Source organism: Misgurnus anguillicaudatus, chromosome 24 (genome assembly GCF_027580225.2).
Source record: "Misgurnus anguillicaudatus chromosome 24, ASM2758022v2, whole genome shotgun sequence".
NCBI classification, from domain to species: domain Eukaryota; kingdom Metazoa; phylum Chordata; class Actinopteri; order Cypriniformes; family Cobitidae; genus Misgurnus; species Misgurnus anguillicaudatus.
In genome coordinates, this window is record NC_073360.2 from 10,816,757 (window position 1) to 10,843,976 (window position 27,220).

At 37.1% G+C, this 27,220-nt stretch overlaps 1 protein-coding gene across 11 annotated transcripts in view; it reads left to right on the forward strand.

The window, feature by feature from the left end:
* tenm4 (teneurin transmembrane protein 4) overlaps positions 1 to 27,220 on the forward strand; it is a 287,452-nt gene that overhangs the window by 98,701 nt on the left and 161,531 nt on the right. For 9 of the 11 annotated variants that reach the window (XM_055195967.2, XM_055195958.2, XM_055195960.2 and 6 more), the window contains exon 4: positions 26,068 to 26,286. The exons of the other annotated variants lie outside the window; for them this stretch is intronic. In XM_055195967.2, the coding sequence (XP_055051942.1) occupies positions 26,068 to 26,286 (219 nt within the window). The remainder of the gene's footprint in view (positions 1 to 26,067; positions 26,287 to 27,220) is intronic. 11 annotated transcript variants of the gene reach the window in all.

A 27,220-nucleotide genomic window follows, 5' to 3' on the forward strand; every position in this document is an offset into this window, starting at 1 on the left:
TTATTTGCCAAAAGCACAGCCTTTTGTTGTTATTATGAAGTCACTCAAATAAAAGTAGACACTTCACAGTTTTGAATGATGTATTACATGTATCTGTATGATTATGAATGACAGACCATTTTAAGTGGATTTCACGTTGAACCGGGAAAAAATGCGTCAAAACGCGACTCCGCATTTCTGGACCCAAGGGAGTTAAACGGCACAGCGATTTTTCAGCAAACTTTTCAAAGTGCATGTAAGACAAATGTAAAACAATGGTGGATCACATTCAAACTTGTGAGTACTTGAACCTGAATGTGGCAGCCACATGCATCACAGCTCCCCCATTATGTGTTCTTCAGTTTCTTCATTTTTACATTTTGAATTCTGCCTTTCATCAATTGCAATGCATCTTTTCAACTCTTTACTGTGTATTGTGCAAAAAAAAGTGTAGAAGTGGAGCCCATCACAAAGACAGTCAAATGTATTAAATACCAATGAAATACCATGCAGTGACATTTGTAAAATAAGGCATTTCAGTTACTGACTAATAACCTTTTCATTGCCATTAAAGTGAAATTAGTGAGTCTACACAAAAGAGCCTTTTTAAAAATCCTTAACTTGTTAGATGAGGGTTTTGCATATAGCCACATGGCTAATAGCACTATATATAAGAGCAACAATGTAATATTAAATAATTGCAGTCTGGTACATTATTATACAATTCTGATGCATGGTTACAGGTATGTCGAACAGGATTCATCTAAAATCTGTTATTCTTTAAAAAAAAAAAAAAAAAATTTGGTTTGCGCTTACACACCAATTCCTTTCACAGTATCACAATTTTAACACTGGCACGGTTCAGAGCATCCTTTCACCTTCGTAAAGTGAGACAAACGGAAAGCGTGAATGTGTGTTATTTATAAAAATTTAAAGAAAATAAGGTATTTGCAAACTTATATTTTAAGTTATAAAAGGTGAGAAAGCACGCTGTAACAAACTGCACCCTATATATCACAGACTTGAATCTTGCTAATAAAATTTCATATGAAGTTATAATAATATTGATATTCATTTCAGTAAGTATTAGTATGAGGGTTCACAGACTTACTGAGAAAAAAACATGTGCCGGGATTTAATTCTGACCTTTTCTTTTAATAACATCTAATGTTATTCTGTGTAACCTGAACTTTACTTTGCCATTCTTTCTACAGCAGCTTATTGGTGGAGCTTGCTTGGGCTTCTTACTGAGGGTTTAAGGATTTGAACCAAATTGTAAATATAAGATTTTAGAGGGTAACGAGTCCCTCTGTGTTATAAAAAGAAACCTCATATCGTGTAGATTATTGAGGTGTGCTATTGCTTTCCTAAATGATCGGCTAGTGGATGATAAAATGGCCAGAACAATCCTATGTAAGGAGGGAAGGACTTGAACCGTATCTGTCATAAAAAACATAATATAATAAAGATGTGGGCCTTTTGATATTGGCAAGCATCCACATAGCAACCACCCGAGCTTCTTGTTTAGACAAGCACTCATATTTTCATAAAAAAAAACAATAAACATAATAATAGGCAATTGTGCATATGCCATCCACATGTTTCCCTTTTCTAAAGCATGTTTTGTGCTGATAAACAATCACAGGGATCGGATCAAAGCACACATTCATAAACGCATCTCTTTATACTAATCTTGTTTTATAATTTATCGCAGAACACTCTATTAGTCAACATGAAGGAACATCTATTTATATTTCTTTGCATAAATAGAATCAAGTAAAAAAACACGCTGTGCCAAAATCGTAGCGAATCTGCTTTTCGGGCTGATTCCCAAGTTGGCTGTCGAGTGCTAAAAAGCGGTCACGCTTGCGTGAGAGCGCAAACATTACTTCAAAGCCGACACCAAAGTGCTGACTTTCGTCACGATGAATCACACTCGCGGTTCTTTTATCACATTCTTATTTATTTGTTTACTCGTTTGGCTGAAGCTTTTCCTCAGATGGAGGATTAGCAGAGTTAGTCCTGCCTCATTTGACGGCTCGTTCTGAGACTCTAAAGACCCTGGTGGACAATGCGGGTCTGTTATCTGCTCTGCTCCATGAGCGCTCGGTTTTGACAGCGCAGACGTATCTCGCTAACTCTCCATCGAAGCCCTCAGAGCTTCGCACGAGCCACAGTAGTTCATGAAGCCTGATTCTCCAACGTAAGTCTTATGCATTAGCCTTTCATTCGTATGCATGGGCAGTGTGCGCAGTACTGTATGTGTCGCTTTATAAATAGCTAGGCGTGCAGTCCCATCTTGACCTGAAATTATACGTTCTGTGATTGCAAAATGGTGCAAATGTAGAGCAATTTTCATTCTTTTTTCTTCCACCTGTCAATGATAATAATGGCCTTAATGGGGTCCTGCGTATCAAAATGACAGACATTTCTTATTTATTATGGGTGCTCAAATGACTGTAATTAGAGCTTATCTGACTGACATTAAATGTGTGGCATCGAACCAGGAACATGAAGCTTTGTGCAAAACATGATATGAAGTATGGCTATAGAGTACGTAAAAGCTGGGCTGAATAAAGCATAAAGAAATGGGTTTTAATGCACCAGATTATTGAGTTATTAAACAAGCTTGACTTTAAATGTCAATGGGGCTTTAACAGAGTATATAAGTGGGATATTGTACATTTATGCAAAAATAAAAATACGTCATGTGTGTTTTTATTTTAATCAAACTGAACGTTTAACTGGGAATGGTATGTATACATATTTAATGCATGTTCATTGAATTCAATATAATTTATATTATAGCTCAATGTGTATTTGATTGTTTGTATAAATGCATTTTACAAATAAATACTTTTGGAAGTTTGGAAGAACTTCTAATCTTCTGGACAGGCCCAAATGTAAAAATACTGTTTTTGTATTTACAATAGTGCTGGGCAAAGATTAATCGCGATTAATCGCATACAAAACAAAAGTGATTTTTTGCATAATATATATGCATGTACTGTGTCTAATTATTATGTATATTTAACCACACACACATTCATATATTCATTTCAGAATTGTTTTATTTATATATCATTTTTAAAATGTATATTTAATATAGATTATATAAAAATATAAATAAATATATATAAACATGTAAATGTTTCTTAAATACATACATGAATGTGTGTGTATATATTTATACATAATAATTAGACACAGCACACACTCATATATTATACCAATAATCACTTTTATTTTGTATGCGATTAATCGCGATTAATCTTTGCCCAGCACTAATTTACAACAATAAAATGTAATTCCTAGGTACCGTATTTTCCTAGCCTGGCTAACACCAAACCAGTCTCATAGAGAATGAGACGTGGTCTGGGAACCATATGCTCATTTTCTCGTATTTGAGGCGTGGTTTACGAATGCCCAGAGCCGTTTATTGGGCGCTACGAATGTCTATCAAATGCGTCTGTACGTAGCTCATAGCCAATCGTTTCAATAATACCAGATGACGTATGTAGAGCAACATCAATAAAAAAAGCTACTTTTATCGGGATTTTGGTACGAGTGCAGCTGAAAGCTATGCAACTAAACCGGTAGCTGTATATTGATATTGAAAAGCAACACATTTTAGTGGCACTATGACAACCACAGTACATGCATAATGACAATATGATATTAATAAATACCACTTACCATTTATAAGTTAATTGTACTTCGTCTATGACAATGCCTAGCAGGTTGGTCCTATAAAACTCTGTGGTTATCATGTCTTGCCATATCCAAACATCCTTCTTTGATATGAAATTGTTTAACACCAAAGTTGCTCTTTTTTTAAATAAACTTGCGTTCAAAACTAATTAGAACACTATCTAAAGCTGCATTGAAAAGTAACTGTGCGTCAGTTGCCGTGTTATAACAAATAACAAAACTGCTTCGGTGTGTCGCATAGACGTCGTCATTGTCTTGCTGCCTCCTCCCCATTCTGTGATTGGTTCCCTATTTCAGGGGCAAAAAAGGGCCAGAGTTGCCATGCTAGACTTGCAGCGTGAATAAATTTGCAAGCAAGGCAGCATGGGTAAACCCAGGCTAGTATTTTCCGTGCTATAAGTCACACTTTTTTCATAGTTTGGCGGGTCCTGAAACTTACGTCAAAATTATTCATATGAACCAAGAGAAATCATTACCGTCTACAGCCACGAGAGTCCGCTCTATGCTGCTCCTGTATTTATGTAATTCAATGGATTCAGTGATGCAGAATGACTTCGGGACCTTTTGAACTTGATTTGGGTTGTCGTGTTAATTTAGCCTATTCAGCCTCCCAGATAAAGTCTGTATGTTCAGTGAATAAATGTTAATGTTACTTTAACATGTACAGACATCTATTCAGCCTGCTGTTCTGTGTGCTATGTTTAGTTGAATAACTTGCCTTTCCAGATTAAATGTCTGTTCTTCGGCTTGGATTTTGTGAAATCATTTTCTAAATAAATGCAACATATAGTCCAGTGCGACTTATATATGTTTTTTCCTCTTCAAAACACATTTTTGACTGATGCGATGTATACTCCGGAGCGACTTATAGTCTGGAAAATACGGTACTATTCTAGAACCTTAACATAGACGGTTTCTTCGGACGCACACACGTTGTCACAGTTTTACGCCTGGCCCAAAATGAACTTCCTGTGTGTGTTTGTTTGACGAGGGGACTTGGCATTGGCAGCCAGGCAATAATTTAAGGATCTGTAGCTAACTTTTTACAAAGTAACATTGGCTTATGCCGAGTTCAGCCTGCATGATTTTCAAATTGTTCAGGTCACTTGTGGTTTCACACTGTGTGATTATCTGGGGAAGCGTTAAGTCGCTGCCGTTTCAGACTGCATGATGGATTGGCGACAGGGGTTTTCAAACTGCATGACTTTACCGTAAGAAGAATCGCTGATTACTTTGTCCCGCTCCGCAAACTACGTCTCACAACCAAACGCACGCGAGAAGTGACGCAAAGGAAACAACGCGAGGTCATGCGTGCAAGACCAGAGTTATCACGTGAGACTGGAATTATTATTAAAAATGGTAGCTCGCAAAAAGCTTACCATACAAATTGCATGTGCGCTCATTTGCAGCAGAAAGAAGAAGAAATATAGATTATGAAGGAGGAAATGTTTGGAGAGACTCCTCCCCGAACTTCCAGCTGCCTTGTATGTTGCTCTCTCATTGGCTGTAGGTCATCGCCGATGTTATTTTCAGTCATGATTCATGATTTTGAATCGCCGACAGGTCCAGATATTTAGCATGCCACATATCTCACGGGTGTCGGCGACTCGTCTGCCATTCTCTCAGAACGCGTCTTTTATAATTCATACTGTGTGATTGTCACTCGCGTGCACGGGCATCGATTTGCCTGTGATTTCAGCCATTTGTCTGCGATTTCTCAGAACCTGTTGGCGAGTCAAAATCAGGGCTAAAATCGTGCAGTCTAAACTCTGCAATAGTGCATATTTTATACGCTTTTGTTATGATTTGAACTAAGGTAATTTACTTGTTAGTTATTTAGTTTTTTATCAGAAATAATCTACTCTACAGCGACTCTATTGTAATTAAAAAAAAATTCGGAAGTCTACCGCCACAGAAGTGTGAGCCACAAAAGGCGTAGGCTTTAAAGTAGTCTATAATATTTACTGCAGCTTATGAATTTACTATAGATAATACAGAATACTAAAGTATACATAATACACTATATAATACCACAGTTTACTACTGTAAAAAGCAGCATTTTTCAACATATTGTTATTTTAACTTAAAAATTAATCATTCATTTTTTTTATGAAAAGTCATTTTGATAGCCATACAAAAAATAACAAAGTAGTACACAGTAAAACACAGTATACTTAGTTTAACTGATGGTTTCTTGTAGTAAATTGTGGCAACCACAGGAAACCCATGGATGGATCATATTGCTTTTATGCGTACATTAAAATAAGCATTTAGTAGGTTTATAGTATATTGTTATGGAAAACAAGCATCCTAACCCAGCAACTGTTCTACAGTAATTGTAATAAAGATAAATTAGGGGTGGTTCACATTTTGCGTGAACAAATTATTATTTTTTTTATTGTAAACGCACGGCAAGTGAATAATAGAGAGGCTCTCTAACGATTGGTCATTTTCTTAAAAAAACCCACAAAAACATTTATATTCTTTTTTCAATAGAGAGGGTGCCACATCGAGTTGAAAATATTTAAACTTTTCAGAATAGGTGTGTTCGACATCGGCTGTGGCTGGATGTAACCGATCGGCGAGATTAGCCGCGTGCAGGTGGGGAGGAACTGAAAATGGAGACGTGAAGTCGGATGCGCTGTGGTTCCCGTAGTTTGCTGCATTTACGTCAGGCATGGCTGATCACGTGCCGTTTGCTTGCTTAATTGCATTAAACATGATTTGTAAGATGTAAACTACATAAAAAGTGAATTATACTGTTTTGAATGTCCGTGTATGAGCATATTGGAACTGAAGAGGCTTACAGCATCTGTTTTTACAAGAATAAAGTTCAACATAAGCATATTATTTAAATACCAATGTAGTGGGGTCTACGTTTTTTATCCATTTTATTTTGATGAAGATGACACAATATAACATCGCGACCACATGAAAATAGCTTTAACTGTTATAAAAATACAGATTTGTGAGCACTTGTGGAACTGAGGGCGTGAAAATAAACACAAAATACACGTGATTGTTGTCGTGGTGAATCCGACCAATGGTGAAACAGCTTTGTCGTCATTACAGCCCGTGCAGCTCCTCTTCGCGAACTGCGCTGGCTAACTCAGGCGGCTGATCTCGAATCGCTCTTGCGGTACTTAAAAACCATATGACACAGTCACGTGCCTGCAGCGCCAGCTGAAGTTGGACAAAAATACTAACCGGAATGCACTGCTTCAAGTCAGCCGCCGATCGGTCTGCGCAGCGCCGCATGAAGTCGAACACACCTAATGTCAGCAGGTCATGTGATAAGAACCAACCAATCAGCTTCACCATTTACACATTAACATCGGGTCATTCCCAACGGAATTCCTCAGGATGGAGGAACAGCTGATCATAGCTGTACAGGGATACACAGAACAAACGAACTGTTAATTTTGACACAAATAGAATAAAAAATATATGGAGACACATTACTAAATATATTTGGGAAGTGCGGCTCAATGTTGCTTAGCAAGGGCACACGCTACCGGAGTGCAACTGCCCAACCTCGTTGGAAAGAACACTGTAAAAAATAGCTGTAATTATGCAACTGGTTGCCAGTAACTTACTGTAGAAAATGAAGACTTAAAATGTTTCATGTTCATTTAACTTTGAACAAACTGTTGCCAGTAAATAACAAATGTAAAATCTACAGTAAGTTATTGGCAACCAGCTGCCAGTAATACTGTAATTTCTACAGAAAAATTTTACAGTGAAGGAGGAAGGCGGTCGTGTCTTCCGCACAATTTTAGACGCAAAATGTGAACCACCTCTTAGACATCCTTATTCCCATAATAGCTTGCTTACATAAATTCACAAATCCACCATAATTCTATGGAAAATCACTGTAGTTGATAATCCTGCTCCAGATTTACACTATTGGTTTAGTCAGTTTTGCTGTGGTGCTTTGTTGGGATTCTCAAACAAACAAAGCAATGTTTGAATAGCACCACAGAGTCGCAGTGTTTACCTTTTGTGGAAGACAAACCTGCAAATGGCTTAGATTTGTCTAGGGTCTACATTTTGTAAAGGGTGAGACGGAGAGGTCAATTGTTTGAAAACTTAAAGTTTGCTCTACTGTATGAAATAAACAACTTCAAGCAATAAAATCTAGATTGATTTGAAGGAAATGTAGTAATTATACATCCCGCCAGCATAAATAAAACATATTTACAAAAACTGAAAGTAAACAAAGGAATAGAAACAGAAGCTTTATTAGATTTGCTTTCCCGTCTCTTTGAATGATTGCTAATGATGAAGTGCCTTTCAGCAACAGTAATAATGAAAACAAATGTATTACGTTCTTCCTCTCTCTGTTGTTTGAGAGAAGTGACTGTCAAAGCTAATGTGATTAGCATGCAACCAAGCGATAACCTGAAGCAAGCCGATAGCATTATCAGCAAAGACCATCTGATATGTCTCAAGTTATCTTTCTCCGAATTGTTGCAATAATAATTTACACGTGTAGACTGTGACATGATGTTAGTCGATGAATGCATGTCGTATTATTCAAGTGGCTTATGACTTATTGCATAATGTCTGCACACCCTGCTGAAAAAACAATAAAACCATTACAGAAAATTCTAATGGTTTCCATTAAAATACCAATAGGAACCATTAGCTTTACTATTAAAACCACTACATTGTAGTGTGTTTTGGGCCATATTCCATTAGAACCAATACATAGGACCAATAGAACCAATACATTCCATTAGAGACCAACAAAAAGCAAAACACTGTAGTGTGTTTTTGGACATATTCCATTAGAACCAATACATAGAACCAATAGAACCAATACATACCATTAGAGACCAACAAAAACCAATACACTGTAGTGTGTTTTGGGCCATATTCCATTAGAACTAATACATAGAACCAATAGAACCAATACATACCATTAGAGACCAACAAAAACCAATACACTGTAGTGTGTTTTGGGCCTTATTCCATTAGAACTAATACATAGAACCAATAGAACCAATACATACCATTAGAGACCAACAAAAACCAATACACTGTAGTGTGTTTTGGGCCATATTCCATTAGAACCAATACATAGAACCAATAGAACCAATACATACCATTAGAGACCAACAAAAACCAATACACTGTAGTGTGTTTTGGGCCTTATTCCATTAGAACTAATACATAGAACCAATAGAACCAATACATACCATTAGAGACCAACAAAAAACAATACACTGTAGTGTGTTTTGGGCCATATTCCATTAGAACCAATACATAGAACCAATAGAACCAATACATACCATTAGAGACCAACAAAAACCAATACATTGTAGTGTGTTTTGGGCCATATTCCATTAGAACCAAAAGAACCAATACATACCATTAGAGACCAACAAAAACCAATACATTGTAGTGTGTTTTGGGCCATATTCCATTAGAACCAATAGAACCAATACATACCATTAGAGACCAACAAAAAATAATACATTGTAGGGTGTTTTGGGCCATATTCCATTAGAACCAATAGAACCAATACATACCATTAGAGACCAACAAAAACCAATATATTGTAGTGTGTTTTGGGCCATATTCCATTAGAACCAATAGAACCAATACATACCATTAGAGACCAACAAAAAATAATACATTGTAGGGTGTTTTGGGCCATATTCCATTAGAACCAATACATAGAACCAATAGAACCAATACATACCATTAGAGACCAACAAAAACCAATACACTGTAGTGTGTTTTGGGCCATATTCCATTAGAACCAATACATAGAACCAATATAACCAATACATACCATTAGAGACCAACAAAAACCAATACATTGTAGTGTGTTTTGGGCCATATTCCATTAGAACCAATAGAACCAATACATACCATTAGAGACCAACAAAAAATAATACATTGTAGGGTGTTTTGGGCCATATTCCATTAGAACCAATACAAACAATACATACCATTAGAGACCAACAAAAACCAATACACTGTAGTGTGTTTTGGGCCATATTCCATTAGAACCAATAGAACCAATACATACCATTAGAGACCAACAAAAACCAATACATTGTAGTGTGTTTTGGGCCATATTCCATTAGAACCAATACAAACAATACATACCATTAGAGACCAACAAAAACCAATACACTGTAGTGTGTTTTGGGCCATATTCCATTAGAACCAATAGAACCAATACATACCATTAGAGACCAACAAAAACCAATACATTGTAGTGTGTTTTGGGCCATATTCCATTAGAACCAATAGAACAAATACATACTATTAGAGACCAACAAAAACCAATACACTGTAGGGTGTTTTGGGCAATATTCCATTAGAACCAATACATAGAACCAATAGAACCAATTCATACCATTAGAGACCAACAAAAACCAATACACTGTAGTGTGTTTTGGGCCATATTCCATAAAAAACAATACAATTACCAGGAAACCATTAGAATTTTCTGTAATGGTTTTGTTGGGGTTTTTTTTCAGCAGGGCACTACTGCTGTTTCAGCCAAAAAAACCACCTACTTAGACAGGAAGAGACTGTGTGATTGACAGGCTAAACATCCAACCACAGTTTGTTCTGTAGACAGATGTAGGTCTTCCCAAATTCAAGTGCATAGCAGCTTCACTACATAAGCACCTCAGGATGTTACTTAGATGGTCACTGAGTCAACCAAGACTTTTCTAGATGCTCTTGGCCCTAACAGGCACTTGCTTTTCATGTCACCCTACCATCATGGATGTTTGGGCTTGTAATGATGCTGATAAAGAGAAAACCATTCAGCTCTAGCCTGCTGGCACGTACATCTCTCAAACAGTGGTCTATGACTAACAGTAACCTTCACATTCTTTGAAATAAATAGCAGTTTATGGATGACGCCCTTTTTGCAGGTTACACAAGAAGCGCTTTCTTAGTTTGACCCCAAGGAAAATATTTTCACAGAGGTGGATGACCTATAGCGCAGGAAACCTCGCTACGCTCTGTCTTTTTCACCAACAGCTTTGTGCTGACTAGAAAAGCTGAACCTCATCAGTGAATGCTGGGATAGAAGTGTGGCGGCCGAACTATTTGTAATGAGTTGTTGCTCTTGTTCTCATTACTGGCTCCAAAAGAGGGCCCAACAGGAATGCCACATAAATCAAAGCCGGGACTTTTTATAAAAGGGACGAGAAATGAGATAGTGGGCTGTGGTACTTCAATGAATGAGCCTGTAGAGGCTGTGCCATTATCGTAATGATGTATGATATTTTGTCTTTTATTTTCAGCACGATGCGACTTATTGGCTCAAGCATCCATTTCCAAATGGATGAGGTAGGGCTTATTACTAAATTAGGGCTTTGGATCATAGATCCGTCACTCAAAATCTAATGGAGATACTGTTTGTTACATTATCTCTCCTCTGAGCATTTGATATGTAGAGCATTAGCTCGCCTACCACCGTACTGTGTAAACTAACGCAGCAGGAGGCTTTTTCTCATCGCCTCACATCTCGTGCATTGATTTCATGCAAATTTGTCTTATGACTGATTTGTGTTGTGTTTGAGACCGAAATAGTCACAGAAATGCCTCATTACCCCATTTCATTAATGGCAGAACAATTCTTATCAATCATTTATATACAGTAGGATAAGTGTGGTAATGTGCCGTCGCGTGTGAATGATATTACTAGCATTCTGAAATCAGTCTTTCGTATTTTTCTTAGTGGTCTCAGCAAATGCATGGAGAATGGATCGATACCTCATCCCTAGCTAATCGTAAACCATAGCAACAGCTGGAGCTGGCAGAGATTGTTCTTGTATCTTGCTTTAGAGAGACATGCAGTCTTTTAAAGTCAGTTGCTATATTAGCATTTAGCTTTAGCACCACAAGGCTTGTAAATACTGTGTGTGGCTTTGTGCATGGAGGTTTTAATGTATATTCATTTGTGTCTAGAGTGGTCGATGGTCCAGCTCACATTAAATACAATGTGTATGTCCGGTAGTTCGATTGATGGAAAATGTATTGTTGTTGTGGGTTTGATTTCCAGGGAATGCACATACTGATAAAAATATGGACTGTAAGACACTTTCGTAAAATGTAAATGTATGCTAAAATAGTGGTTCTCGATTGTTCAGTAGCAAAGGTTAGTTCCAATAAGGTTAAAGACAGTGGAGAAAAAACAAGTCCACTGTAAATGCATGATAAAATTCAACTAACTATATAGTTAGCATAGTTATCAACCTTAAAGTTAGCTTTATCAACTATTAAGGGGGACATTTCACAAGGCTTTTTAAGATGTCAAATAAGTCTTTGGTGTCCCCAGAGTACGTATGTGAAGTTTTAGCTCAAAATATCGCATAGATAATTTATTATAAAATGTTAAAATTGCCACTTTGTAGGTGTGAGGAAAAATGTGTCGGTTTTGGGTGTGTCCTTTAACATGCAAATGAGCTGATCCCCTTCTGACATCACAAGGGATGCCAAATTTCAATGACCTGTTTTTCCACATGCTTGCAGAGAATGGTTTACCAAAACTAAGTTAGTGGGTTGATCTTTTTACATTTTCTAGGTTGAGACAAGCACTGGGGAACCGATTATAGCACTTAAACATGGAAAAAGTCAGATTTTCATGATATGTCCCTTTAAATGGGAAGAAACAATGCTTGCATCTTTTGTTGTGGATTATGTAGGCTGTTGGTCCATTTAAGCACTTATGTATTTTAGTGCAAATGTGTCACTTGAGCCCTTTTCACACAGAGATTATGGAAAATATATGGAAAATGTTTTGTCCGGGATCGTTTGGTTTTGGTTCATTCAAACTGCCAATGATTTTCAGGAATCTGTGCGTGCATTCAAACAGTTGTATAAAGATCCCATAAAGATACATGACGTATTTAAAGTCCTGCACCTGCTAGGTTTTTTAGCAGCATCTGAAGTTTGCTTCTAATTCGTGATCTCTATTTTGGAAAACCACGAGCGTGCATTTTTTGTTTATGACATTATAAGGAGCGTGTGGTCGTACGAATTAATACATATTAGCCACCTCATAAAATACATCCAAGGCAATATCATAGCAATTTGTAAGAACTTGACGCACACTTATGCTTGTACAAATCTATTTAAAGACAATAAAATAAAATAAAAAAATTGGGGGCTTGTGTAAACAGTGAAGACCCACTTTGCTAAAGTATGCTTTAAAGGCAATGTGTAGGATTTCACTGCTAGAGGGTGCACTTTCAAAATAATAACAAAGGCGAAGCTTAATGACGTTATGAAGGATAGTAAAATTAATGGAGATGTTGTTTTCACCATTCAGAGAGGTGTGGAAGGAAGTCGCTAATCATGTGATGACATAGACCATTTTACAGCGCACGTGATCAAACAGCCTGCTAACGTCTTCTATCCACTCCACTATAGTACACGGATCTGGAGCTGTGTTGAAAAAGTTGATAAGTCAACTTTTTGAAATTACTTTGTCTGTGTTGCTTCACTGCTGATTCTTACCATACTTCTGTTGCCAAAATGCGCACACATACGCTGCCACGTCATCATTGTGTACGAACAGTAAAAGGGTTTATAGGGTATTATATAATGAATCCGCATTTGTCCACCCATGTTGTCAAAGTTTCTAAAAGTGGATATCTAAGGATAGTGTGAATATTACTTCATTGATAGGCGACAATGACAAACGACGAGCGTTATACTGGATTTACTAAATCCTTTTATCAATCTACAGGGAGTACTTTAGTATATTATTAGGCCGACCCTTGATGCGTAGAGGGGCCATGGGTAAGGGTACATGCCATCTCCACACAGTCCACCCCAGGCTAGCAACATGCAGCACAAATGAGCTGCTTACATTTTCAGGATTGGCTCGATCCTTCCTCCAAAAGTTAACTTTCAGTCTTTCATTAGTCTTTAAGAGGATTGGGATGGATTGCTTGATTATTTTTGATTATTCTGTGTGTTGGTTAGACAGTAAAGACGCTAAATGCTTGTTATTAGCATTGTTGTGAATGAAGTCTGACATGAGTTAGATCTGGCAGCACATGACAGAGATTCTACTGGAGTAATGCATGTTTTAAACTGATTAACATGAACTGGACCCTTTGATGCCGGAGCTTGGATAGAGACTTACGCAAAGGAGGCGTGAAGACGATTAGTAGAAAGTTTTCAGAGACGAAAGCACTCGCACGTGCCAGTGAGGGCCGTTAGGACGTTTGAGATGAGCTCGGAGATTATTGCTAACAAAAAACGTTGGGGAGATGTGAATCTGCCCTCCGTATTGCAGAGCAAAGAGAGTCCCAGGGATGTTTGAATGGGCTATCTTGAAGAGGATTTGGCAGTGTCATCCCTTGTCATGTTATGCGAGCTGAGTGTAAACATCAATAGCAGACAGGCAAAGATCAGACAGATCCAGATTTCGGTCTTAAGTCCTGATAGCTAAGACTGTGAAGGCTTTATCAACATAAGACATTGCAGCTTTGTAGAGCTCAGTCTGCAAGTGGTTGGGTTGAGAATTTTATAGGACGTCTCTATCATTACGAATTCAACTTGTAGTCGTTTGTTGTTTCATTGTTAGGATTAGCAAACTGTGTTTAATGTAATGTAAAACTCATTTGCTTAAATGGAGTGGGAGCGGGTCACCTCATTTTCGCAACAATATTGAGATGACACGCCTAGCCAAATACTATTTACTTTCTTCGGGTAACCACTAAAAATCAATTTTGCGTAAACACTTGACAAAAAACATGCTTAATGCTAACGTTATAAAAAAAATGTAACTATATAAGATTGTGTAGAATCCTGAAGTAGACCCGTATTCAGGCCTTATTGGCTGAAGCGTCTCAATAACTGCAGCTGTGAAACCTAAACAACAGTTGTCAAATTTGCGTCCTAGATGGAGGGAAATCTATCGCCATTCAGGGTTCTTTTGATTTCGGTCTCCAGGCTTCAATCTGTTCCCTCGTGTCGCGTGCCGCCCGGCAAGCGGGGAGAACAGATGGCGCCTTTCAGCAAGGCGGAGAACCGCGGAGAGGAGTCTCTATCGCTCTGAGGAAGTATAAAGGAGAGGGACATGAGAGAACATGAACTGGGAAGGTGAGCAGAAGACTAGGGCTGTGTCCGAAACCACTCCCTATTTCCTATGTAGTGCACTATATTTGGCGCCCGCCATTTTGTAGTGGTGTCCAAAACATACATTCGTTCACTACTTTTTACCCACAATGCACTCTGAGTTTGAGGGTACATTTGATGTACAAATCGCTTATTCACCATTTCCCATGTTACAACTTGAGATGAATGCATAACTGGAACACTGATCAGTGAACCGAAATCAGCTGAAGGATACGGAGGGATTTAAACACGCAACTTTGCATGGTAAAATTGGCATGTAACATGATTATTTGCACTACAGATATGAATAATGCCACAGTTGGGTTGACTCCTTTGACTTTTTTGACTTTGGAAATGACACATCAACACAATGTCAAATGTCCATAACCTCCATTATAAGGGGTGAAAAGAGCACTCGCATTTTTACTAAAATAAGTAAAAATCTAGTACTGTATGTTCCTGCTCATTGTCTGGTTTTCAAGTACATTTTCAAGAGCATTTATTCAGATTTGAATAATGAACCTCAAAACTAGGTTAGAAGAACACATTGTTCAGCTAACTATAGTCCTATTCTATGAAAATGGGATGGCTATTGTTTTTTAATAATTGCTTACTATTTTTATTTGGGGACAACATTCCAAAGCAGAAAAAAGGATGAGAGTTATTCAACTTTATATAATATTGATGAACTCTTTCGCCTGACATTTCAGTCATGCCTAATTGCTCATTTTTATTGTGTCCTTTTAAAGACAAGAAAGTCCTGGAGTGCAAGTTGAAATGTGTTTGGGTCAGTCATAAATGGAGGCATTTGTCATCTCTGTGGTCGTTAAATGCTGTTTTATTGCGCAAGAATATCATTTCCATTAATGTGTTGTCAATGAAAGAAAACATTTGTGTGGGTTTACAATATGTCCTCGTCTTTCACGCATTATGCCACTGCTCGAATGTTAGCGCAATGATTTTGTCTCGCTAGATAGCTTCGTCCAGAAAACCGTATTTTGAGTTGTCCAATGGCGAATCTGCCTTCCGCTCATTTTGTGGTTTCTTGTGTTTATGATTCTTTGACATGTGAATATGATAATGATGTTCACTCTTCAACTCCTGCCAAAAAGTTTTTTGGCTGGATGCTTTTGAAGTTCCGGCCAATGAATCATCAGTGAATGAATCATCAGTGCATGAATGCTAAACGTCAGGAGACAATAACTTTCCCGTTGTGCGAATGTGTTATTTTGCTACCCGTTTATGATCAAACTTGAAGGAACTCCAAGGTCACAGTAGGTAATCACGTAATGATTGACGGCAAGCACAGTGTGTTTCAACAGATGAACACGACTTAATACAATCTAGTGTGAGAGATGTTCTTGTAACCCGACAGCTATTGTATCGCTTTCATGACTTGACCAGATGCAATGATGGGCGCTTTTAAGTCACCACTGCGACAATTGGCGAACCAAAATCTTTTGTCAATTGCACATTTTATTTTTACTTTTAGAGAAATTTTTGCTTGATGTTTTTATAACACTAACATAAGGGTTTGTCTAAAGGGTGGGGCTGGGACAAAATAAATATTGACTTGACTTTAGAAGGTGGGCAAGGGGAATTGGCAATGACTGTTTGTTTGAAAGTATTATTCTTCTAAAACGAACAAAAAACATTGGTATTTATGCTATGTTTGGGGCTTAGCTATTTATCCAGCGGATGTGAAAATGTTTTAGCATCATTAATCTATTTTCTCAAATTACACTTAATGAAAGTTTCTGACTAATCTTACGGTCAGTGTTTAGTTCTCTGACGTTCAGTCAGGATTTTAGATCACTGGGCTTATTAACAAAAGCTTTAGATGTACAGTACTATGAAGTACTATGAATACACCATTGTACATGAAAATGGATCATTTTCTATAATGGTACTTATAAAGGTAACATGGTATCATCCAGGTACCATTTTTACGTAAGGGCTATAACTTTTTACCACTTCACTTGGTAAAGCTTTCATTTTGTAAATCAGAAGAGGTCTTATTATGTTGGAGTCTGGTAGTCTGGGGTAACTTATTGCTCTTTAATTCTCCAATCTGCTGCCAAGCTTTTCAAGCCTTCGGTTTTGGGCCCATAATAGGTATTTTCAAGACCATAGACTGTAAAAAAATGGACGACGCCTGTTCGCTCTCTTTCATTGGTGAAAAGTGAAGCCGACAGTGTCCCAATACGGTGCTGACATCTTGGGTCTTGAGTCCTGCGCAGTAGTGAGCAGTAAGTAAAGCCGCGAAATCAAGGCCCCGCCCTCGCAGAATGCGCATATCATAGCTGTCAATCATAGCAATTTATAGCATTAAATAACTGACTAAAACAAACTTATTTTAAAAACAAACACTTGTATTTACATAAGATTGATAAAAACTACAGGAAATTACAGAAACCAGCTTCAGAAAAAAGAATAAATTGTTTAGTTGTCTCAAGTCCCATTGAATAATACAGGGGAAGGCGGGGTTTATGACCTATACTGGGACCAGTCACTGGGGAGCGTTTGAGATGTTTGGCTTCACTTTTCAGCGCTTGTGCGGTACGCTTGGTCAAGACGTCTCGCACCTTAAGACAAAAGAAAGTCCTTTAGATGATTGCAAGACAAAGAAATATGTAGAAAGTATTATATGAAGAGTTATAGGTTTATGACCTATACTGGGACCAGTATAGGTCATATGTATAGGTTTATGACCTATAGTGGGACCAGTCACTGGGGAGCGATCAAGACATTTTGGCTTCACTTTTCAGCGCTTGTGCGGTACGCTTGGTCAAGACGTCTCGCACCTTAAGACAAAAGAAAGTCCTTTAGATGATTGCAAGACAAAGAAATATGTAGAAAGTATTATATGAAGAGTTTTGTTGCAAAACAAGATAACTCCGTTTTTAACATTTTTGTCAAAACATGTTTATTATTATGTTATCATGTTATTATTTTGTTTTATGGTGCTACTATTTTTTAAGTTATGAAGGTTTAAATTAGTGCTGGGCAAAGATTAATCGCGATTAATCGCATACAAAATAAAAGTGATTTTTTGCATAATATATGTGCGTGTACTGTGTCTTATTATTGTGTATATTTAACCACACACATTCATATATTCATTTCAGAATTGTTTTACTTATATATAATTTTATAAATTTATTTTTAATATAGAATATATAAAAATATAAATAAATATATAAAAACATGTAAATGTTTCTTAAATACATACATGAATGTGTGTGTATTTATTTATACATAATAATTACACACAGCACATACTCATATATTATGCCAAAAATCACTTTTATTTTGTATGCGATTAATCGCGATTAATCTTTGCCCAGCACTAGTTTAAATCAAAACAAACCAACTGAAGTTGAATTTATATTAAATAGAATGCACAACCAAAAAATTTGATTTCTGAAAAATATATAAAAAAAAGGGTTGCAAACTAAACTCTTCACATGTTTATCATGAGTTTTTATTTGGTTCTGTGGTAATGCCATGGTACAAACAGGGTAATCACTCAGTATCATGATAACAGTACAATATGTTTTTTAACCAGATTTAAGAAGTGTTTTTCTTTTTTCTGATAAGTAGGCTCGCAATAAAATTGCAAGCTAGATCATCACTTACCTATTTACGTGGTACATCATGGTACTACTACACTAAAAAGTACATGTCCGAAAAGTTCTGGTTTAATAAATGTTTTCTTCTTATAAAATTTTACAAACCCTCTGAGAACGGAAAGCACATTTGAGCTTGAAAGGAGCTGCAGGAAGCCTTGCTTAATATTTGATGCGTGAACATGCTCTTCTGGTCTTTCTGCACACTAAGCACAGCACTGTCGTAAAACCAAACTACCCTATGGTCTCGTATACTGCAACCATTTTATGGATATAAGATCTGTGGTACTAACTCATTTCCTGCCATTTCAGCCTTCAATTCACCATCAGCAGCTGTGCTCTTGTGCTGAGGGCAATCGATGCCCCTTCATCTGCACTGCGATTTTTGTTGTTGTTGTTCGCTTACGAATGAATGTACATTAAATCCTGTTGATTGTTGTAGGATAATCTAGTTTCATTTTAGTCTCGTTGTGTAGCTAATGTTGCTTGCGCATGTTTGCGGCATCCTAATCGTCTGCTTCGTTTGGTGGAAGAAGCTGCGTAATGGTATAAACTGCTTACCCATATTGCAGTCTTACTGATTTTAATGACATCATTTACAAAGCTCTTAGGAAGAGAGAATTAACCAAACTGAAGGCCTTGACGAGTAAAGCATCTTCATTTACGTGCGTTCGCTTTAGAACGCCAAGTGTGTTTAAAGATGGCCTCAAGGCCAGGGCTCTGTAATTTAAACGTCGGGTCTGTGCAAAAGAGAAAGCTTCCCCTGCTGTTTGTACCAATTGCCCTCGCAATTGGCTCTCTGTTCAGCCCGCTTTCTCGGGAAATGGGAAGGTACAATGGGTTGCCACGGCGACGGCTGAAACTCTGCCTACCTGCGAATCCGAGCCTGCCGTCGGTTCACCCGCTCATTTAATTAGATGACTTCTGAGTAGAAAAGGGTCTCTGTTCGCGTGGGTGGCCCGCTGCGTCCAGGGCCCGAGACCGCGGCGGTCATCGGCCAGGCTTGAAGGGCAGGCCACGGGGGGAAAGTCTGTCAGGAACTGAAGAAAGAGCAAACAAGCTAAGAGAGAACTCTGACTTAAGTTCTTCCCTGCCAGAAGCAAACGGGAGTGCATGACTTAGAAAGTCTGTACGAGGGAGCTGCTTTGATTCGTGGTGACTTAAAAATGACACACTTTACTGTGTCTTTGCAAAGCATGTAAACGCCGTGACTGAATGTTCTGCTTGTTTGAGCCATCTGACTTTTGACTCCACCACTTATATAAGTTTGGAGCAGGGTTACAGTAGCACGCAAGGGGGCAGGGCAAAGGGGTTGGAGGATTGTTGGGAAAAACTAATTTGTACATAATTGTTAGTGTTACTGTTATCTATGTTGCTTATAATTAGGGTAAAGGATTTGAACAAACCCTTAAGCTTTGTTTATACTCGCGCTTTGGTCCGCAACGCAAGCCTCCGTGGATCACACGCGCGGCTCACCAAATGAACGAGGCGTTTATAGTTGATGCGCTCGCTGTTTCACAATTTTTTTGAACCGCCAGGGGGCGACGCGAGCAATGAAGTCAAAAACAAACACAAAGAAGAGAATCGAAGTCGTCGTCCGCTGGAACAACCCTGGTGCCCTGGTGACCATCCATGTTTATTTTCTGTTAAGACACAAACAGAAAATATTTACACAAACAATTCAGAACAAAATGGCTTCTTCTGGTAAAAGCCATTCAGTGTGACCTCTCTTGGTACTAAACACCTCTTGGACCCTTTTGAGGATACTGAATTCCTGTAGTCATTAGATTTAAGTGAACCTTCTATTATTCGAGTGAAATGCGAGATCATGTTAATTACTTAATACACTTAAATACACTTTTTCTTTTTAATATATACAGCATACGAATTTCTTGTTTTATAATAAAGAGCCTGAGAAATAATTATACATGATCACTATACCATTGCAAAAACAACAAATCTAATGATGCCATTATGGTGGCCAATGACTTGCACTGTACTGTAAACAATATTCTGATAGTGCAGATGGGAGCTTAAAAATTACACACTTCTACATTTAAATCCCCATTCTCAGACTAGACTCATTTCCAGTGCTTGTGGAAGTTGGAGAAATGAGAATAAATTACACAAGGTAGAATTAATTAAACGCAGAGCTGCCTTCATCTGTAAGACAAATGCTTCATCTTCTCCGCATGCAAGAATGCAGAATCTGCTCGGGCTCCTCTGTGACTTTCAGCACTTCTAACAGACCTTAATATGTAGTTCTCTGTCAGAGAAGAAATGATTAATAGGAAATTAAAGTCTTGGCTGTAGGTTAAAGTTAGGTGAAGAAAGTAAATCTTCACATCCTCTGCGCAGTGAATTTCCATTCATGCATGTTGTGAGATTAAGTTAAGTTTTGTTTAACCTTTAACATAAACTTTCTGTACAGTTTTTGTAAAATTATTTCGTCTTCTTTCTTAAAACATTGCTATGCATTATCCAGACCACCGTCATATGCATTGTCCTAGGTAAAAATAAAGCATTTGTCTATAATGTCTTGACTCGTTCCACTAGATAAGATCCATAGAAAATATTTTTGATTGACAGTTTATATTTTATTAGGCCTTCATTCGTAGCTTCTGTAACTCATGTCTGTGCTACTAGCTTTCCAAAAATGCAATGTCAAAAATAATTGGCTGTGTCTAAGTGGCATATTTTGTTCCCATGAAGGCCACTGTGAAAAGAGATGATACTCATAGGGTCACTCCAAATGAAGTACAATCTCCTCTTCACAAAGGGATTTCAACAAGGCTATAAGTAAATATACAAGTCATTTTTAGGAAGTTGTCCGATCTGCTCTTTTTGATGCCCAAAGAACCCTTAATTGGACAAAGGCATTTGTGATTGGCATCGACTGCGAAAGGATGGAACCATAGGCTGTAAAAAAAGAAGGACGACGCCTGTTCGCTCTCTTCCATTGGTGAGAAAGTGAAGCCGACAGTGTTCCGATACGGCCCTGACATCTTGGGTCTTGAGTCTGTGCAGTAACGATTTCGGGACCAGTCCTGTCCAGTAGTGAGCAGGAAATAAAGCCGCGAAATCAAGACCCCGCCCTCGCTCTCGCAGAATGCGCATTACACACGATATCACAGCTGTTAATCATGACGTGACACCACCGTTTTTATATCATTAAATAACTAACTAAACACCAACTTATTTTAAAAACAAACATTTGAATTTACATAAGCGTGATAAAAACTAAATGACAGAAACCAGCTTCGGGAAAAAGATAATTGAAGTGTAATAAAAAATTTTAGTTGGTCTCAAGTCCCATTGAATAACATGGGGGAGGCGGGTTTATGACCTATACTGGGACCAGTTACTGGGGGGCGATCGATACGTTTTGGCTTCACTTTTCAGGGCTTGTGCGGCACGCTTGGATGGAACGCGATTAAAAAAAATCTTGAGCACCTGCCCCTCCAAATGTCTCTGCACCTCATTGATTCTGGATCATTTCATTTTTATGCTTATTTTTAGTGTTACCTTTGATTTTAAAAGATTATACCCTGTCAGTGGAAGGACTATCAGGTCTATTGGTGTATCAGTTTTATGCATTATGAAGATATAACATAATATAACATAAATATATTTTAGTTGGGGACCTGTCTTAAATGCTGTTGTTATCAATGCAACATTTCAAATGTATATATGTGACCCTGGACCACAAAATTAGTCTCAAGCAGAACAGGTATATTTGTATTAAATGCCAAGATCATTAGGATATTATGTAAAGGTCATGTTCCATGAAGATATTTTGTACATTTCTTACCATAAATATATCAAAACATTATTTTTGTTAAGGATTTTATTTAGACAACTTTAAAGGTGATTTTTCTCAATATTTTAATTGTTTTGCACATACCGACTCCAGATTTTCAGTAACTCGCCCAAGAAATGATACATCAATAGAAATTTTATTTATTCAACTTTCAGATTATGTATAAAACTCAACCGTTATAACTTGTTTTGTTGTCCAGAGTCACAAATAAGAGAAGGTAATAACTTGCACCCTTCACAGTACTCACAAAATTGCTTCACCTTTTGGAGAAAGTAGGACAATTCATAGGGGATTGATAGGATTGATTGACTTTCGAATGTAATTCATCCAGTAGGCTTATCTAACGTTCCAACTTTGCCATTGGTGAGGCACACAGGCAGTCCCGCCCCAAATATACAACATTTGTAGAAATCTCCAGGGTTTTAAAAGGTGCCTGGTTGAGAAAGATTTCTTAGGACACTTGTTTTAGTTAACTCTATCAGGTTAAAGGACATTTGGTATTCATAAAAAAGACTATTTAAGTAGCAATTATATAAAAATGTGTCCTTATTTTGGTCGTACCAACCCCCCTCATCCTTTGTGAGAGTTCTAAAACTTTGTTAATAGTCTCTATTGTCTTGTGTTGCGTTCCCAGCATGAGATCAAAGATTGAACAATGCATGATTCAGAGATTTACACTTCAGAGACTTTCATGCTTCACCATGAAATCAGTGAAGTATTCATGTGGAACTGTGATATATAATGCAACACTGTCTAATTATAGTGATTCATTTTAACACTAACCCTAGTTTAGAGGTGCTGTTCTTTTGACGCAGCTTAGTTGGCAGAAATGAATACACGATATAAACATTTATCATTTGTAAATGATTGAAGGACGTGTTTTTTATGCTTAAATGCGTACATTTTATGAGTATAAATATGCATGTAGTTCATTTGATGCAAAGAATAGACTGTATGCCAATGTTTATCATGTTGTTAAAAATGTTGAACTGCTCAATTTGAGCCTGACATTGCTTTGTAAGACTCGTCCAATTAGAATGTGATTGAAAACAAGCACAATCTTACCATGGTTAAGATATTAACCATGGTTTTACTAAAGTTAAAACAAAAACATGAGTTAAACAATGGTAACTACATATACCAACACAAAAGCTGTGAATAAACCATGGTTACTATAGTAAAACAATGGTTTGACCAACGCCAATCAATAGGCCAAAATACATGGTTACCACAAAAAAAAAACATGGCTAATTTTTATAATTACACTGTAATATCAAACCATCAGGGGTTGTTTAAATGCATCATATGATCATTTCACTATTTAAGGAGTTTCGATGCAAAACCCTCTAAGTGCATCTGAGCATTTTTTATCAGGCTCTTATGTTTAGATTTAGTAATTTCTCTTTGAAAAGGTTGGCAATGAAAAAGTTATTCTTTAGCCTTATTTTTACGAATGTCACTTGAGTCATTTCATTGGTTTTTAACAAATTTGATTTATTTCGCTGCAAAACCAAAAGTGCATTTTTTTTTGTCAAAAACCTTTATTTCTAAAACAAAAACATCCGGTTCTTTGGACAATACACGGTAAATGTTTGCAAAATTACTAAAGTTGCAACTAGAAACACTGCGAATAATAAAAGTGTTTAGGGGGCGCTGTGGTCCATGTGACTGCCACATACGGGTTGCATTCAGATCCAAATACTCACAAGGTTGAATGTAACTTACCGTCAATTCACGCGCCATCATTCATCCAATTCATCTTCTGTGCACTTAGAGAACTTTGTTGAAAAATCAATGTGGCATTTGGCAGATTCTGTCAACAAAGCTGTCTTTCTGAATGACCGGAGGACGGGATTAACTCTTTTCCCGCCAGCGTTTTTAAAAAAAAGTTGCCAGCCAGTGGCAGCATTTTTCATGATTTTCACAAAAGTTTAATGCCTTCTAGAAATTGTTATTCTTTAAATACAGTACAGGCCAAAAGTTTGGAAACACTTGACTAAAATATTAACTATGATCTTAAAAGTCATTTAAGCTGAAGATGTATGGTTAAATGCTTCAAATTACTTTTGTAGACAAAAATATACCTGTGCCAAACAGATACATTTTTGTAATTAGAAAACTTAAATTTTATTTTAAAATATATTTTTGAAATAGATGACTTACACTCAATATTGAAGAAAAAGCAGTCAACAAGAGCCCAGATTAAATATGAACTCTTTCTATACTCTTTAAAATGAATCCTAAATTGAAAATTTAAGAAGATTCTTTAAAATGAAAATTTAAAAATGACACGCATATGGTTCAACAATTTCTAGGCAAAGGGTGACTGCACTTCAAATTATAAAATTAAGGCGTTACTTCCGTGTTGTAAAAGTTGTGGACCTGGTGGATAATAGCAGTATTGCGGAAAGCCGGAAATTCTCGTCATTGGCAGGGAAGCGTTTCCTCTTAATTGACGAGGTAACTCATCAATGACGGGGGAAGAGTTAAGAGGGTTTGATGCGAAGATATTTGATAAACGGTACATGCCGAGATTATTCGGTCAATATCATTATCAAATTTTTGACAGTAGGGGCTTTTATATCTGAGAACCTCAATTGTTTTTTCATTTTCCTCTGACATAACGGCATTTACATGTGGCTGCACCAGAAATAAGGCAACATTTTCATTAAATTTGGAGGATATCTGTAGTCAGTGGGGGACGGTACAGTGAGACGGTAGATGACAGTAAATGTGCGACTATTAGATCCACTGACTGCCATAGTGAGTTTAGTACATGCATGGTAGTAATGTCCTAGATGTTAAATAACACATTATGTGACAAAATGGGAACACGAGAGGATGAAACGTGCTAATTAAAATGAAAGGCTAAAATGAAGTGTGTGGTTTTAAGGGACTGATTTTCTCCCTTTAAACGCCATCTGAGCCCTTCAACTGGGAAAACGTTGCAGACTTCATGACTTTAGGTGTCATTACTTTGTTTAGCACTTTCTAATAGATATTTATATAACAGTGTTGGGTCGTGTGCAGAAATACTACTATTGTTCTCATGTGACCTCATCTCGAAACGGTTAGCTCGGAAAGCGAAATTATAATGGAAACGAAGCAGGAGCTGTGTATACATTTCATTTTTTCCTATGTGTTGTGATAATTGTTTTGTTCAGTTAAATTCTCTTGAATATCATTGCTCTTTTAATGTGTTGTGTTGATGATATGTACACTGAATTATTTTCAACCCAGTGTTGGGTCAAAAACAGACAAGCACAGGCTGTTGCGTTGTTTCAACCCAAAACTGTTGGATTGTTTTAACCCAAAAACATTTTCTTGGTTATTTTACCTCAATGGCTGGGTTTGTCCCCTTTGACCCAACAATACATGTAGGTTAAAATTAACCAAGCATTTTTTTTAGAGTGCTATCTTACCAGATGAATTTTAATTGACATCAAATAATTATTTTTTTACTTTTTTAGGATTTTAGTGAGATTTACTCAATATCTGTTTGACTTACTGTTGATGAATAATTTTTTTATCCACTGTTGGTCACCAGTAATCCATTCTAGATATTCTCCAAGTTAAAGCTTGTCTGTCTATCTGTCTTTTGAATTTTTTTTAAAATCTTAATTTTGCACTCGAGGGGTTAAAATTTCTTCTCAGGTGCAGAAAAAGATAATAGACAGAAAGCTTTTATTTCACATCCACAACTTTTATTTACTCTCTCTCTGCATGTAATTCATTTTCTCATTTCTGTTGTGTCTGCTGTTATTTCGAGATGTGTTTTTAAGTTGTTCCCCCCGTGTTGTTTTTTGTGTTTGTGGTCTACAGGTGCACCTCTCCATTGCTCATCTGCATCCTCTTCCCCTGTCGACTCCCCCTACCCTCCCCCCTCCCATGCAGCCAATCAGGGCCATGGAAGGTTGCTAGGTAACAGTGGGGCTCAGGCCGGCCGGGACTCTGAGTCAGAAGATGAGTTTGGCCCCAATTCATTCTTAGTTAAAACCGGCTCAGGGAACGTCTGTGCTCTGGCCACTGCGACTGCTAACGGTGAGTTCCTTTAAATATCACTGCCGGTCCCATCATCCCCTGCTGGGTGGGCTTTAGAGCTGAGCATCTATTTTTGGAGGTTTTGTTAGTAGTTGTGGAGGCGGTGAGAAGTTTGCTGAAACTTGAAATAAGGCCTGAGAAGAGATGTCATGCTTGAAAACCAAGAGAGAGCGAGGGAGTGTCACAGAGGTGTTAAGTTTTTTTTTTTTTACAAATAATATTAACAAAAATTGCATGCATGTATATTTTGTCCTTTAGTGGGTTTACTAATTTATTCTAATTCTAAGTGGATTTCTAATTTACTGTGAAAGTGCATTTAGTTAGAAGCTGCGAGTACTGAACATATAATGGTGTCAGTATTGCCTAAGATACACCAGTAACAAGATCTAGAATTTGAATAATATTTACGTTAATATTTAATCTGATAAACATTGAAACGTTGAATCTAAAATGTGTTGATGTGTTTTGGTTTACATTTGATTTTTCTTATAAGAAGTATTTTCAGAAACACCCTGAAGACACCAGAGGAAGTTTTATACTGTAGGGGCATTTTGAAAAAATAATTAAAATACAGATAAAGATTTGCTAAACAGAATTTTCAATTTAGGATATAGTGCTGGGCAAAGATTAATTGCGATTAATTGCATACAAAATATATGTTAATGTAATAAGTGTGTGCTGTGTGTAATTATGATGTATATATAAATATACACACATTCATGTATGTATTTAAGAAACATTTACATGTGTGAAAGTGTAATATATATATATATTTATTTATTTATTTATTTATTTATTTATTTATTTATTTATTTATTTTTATTCTATATTATATATAAATACATTTGATATATTTTTGTAAATTATACCAAATTTAACTTTTATGTTGTATGTGATTAATCGCGATTAATCTTTGCCCAGCACTTTAATGTTG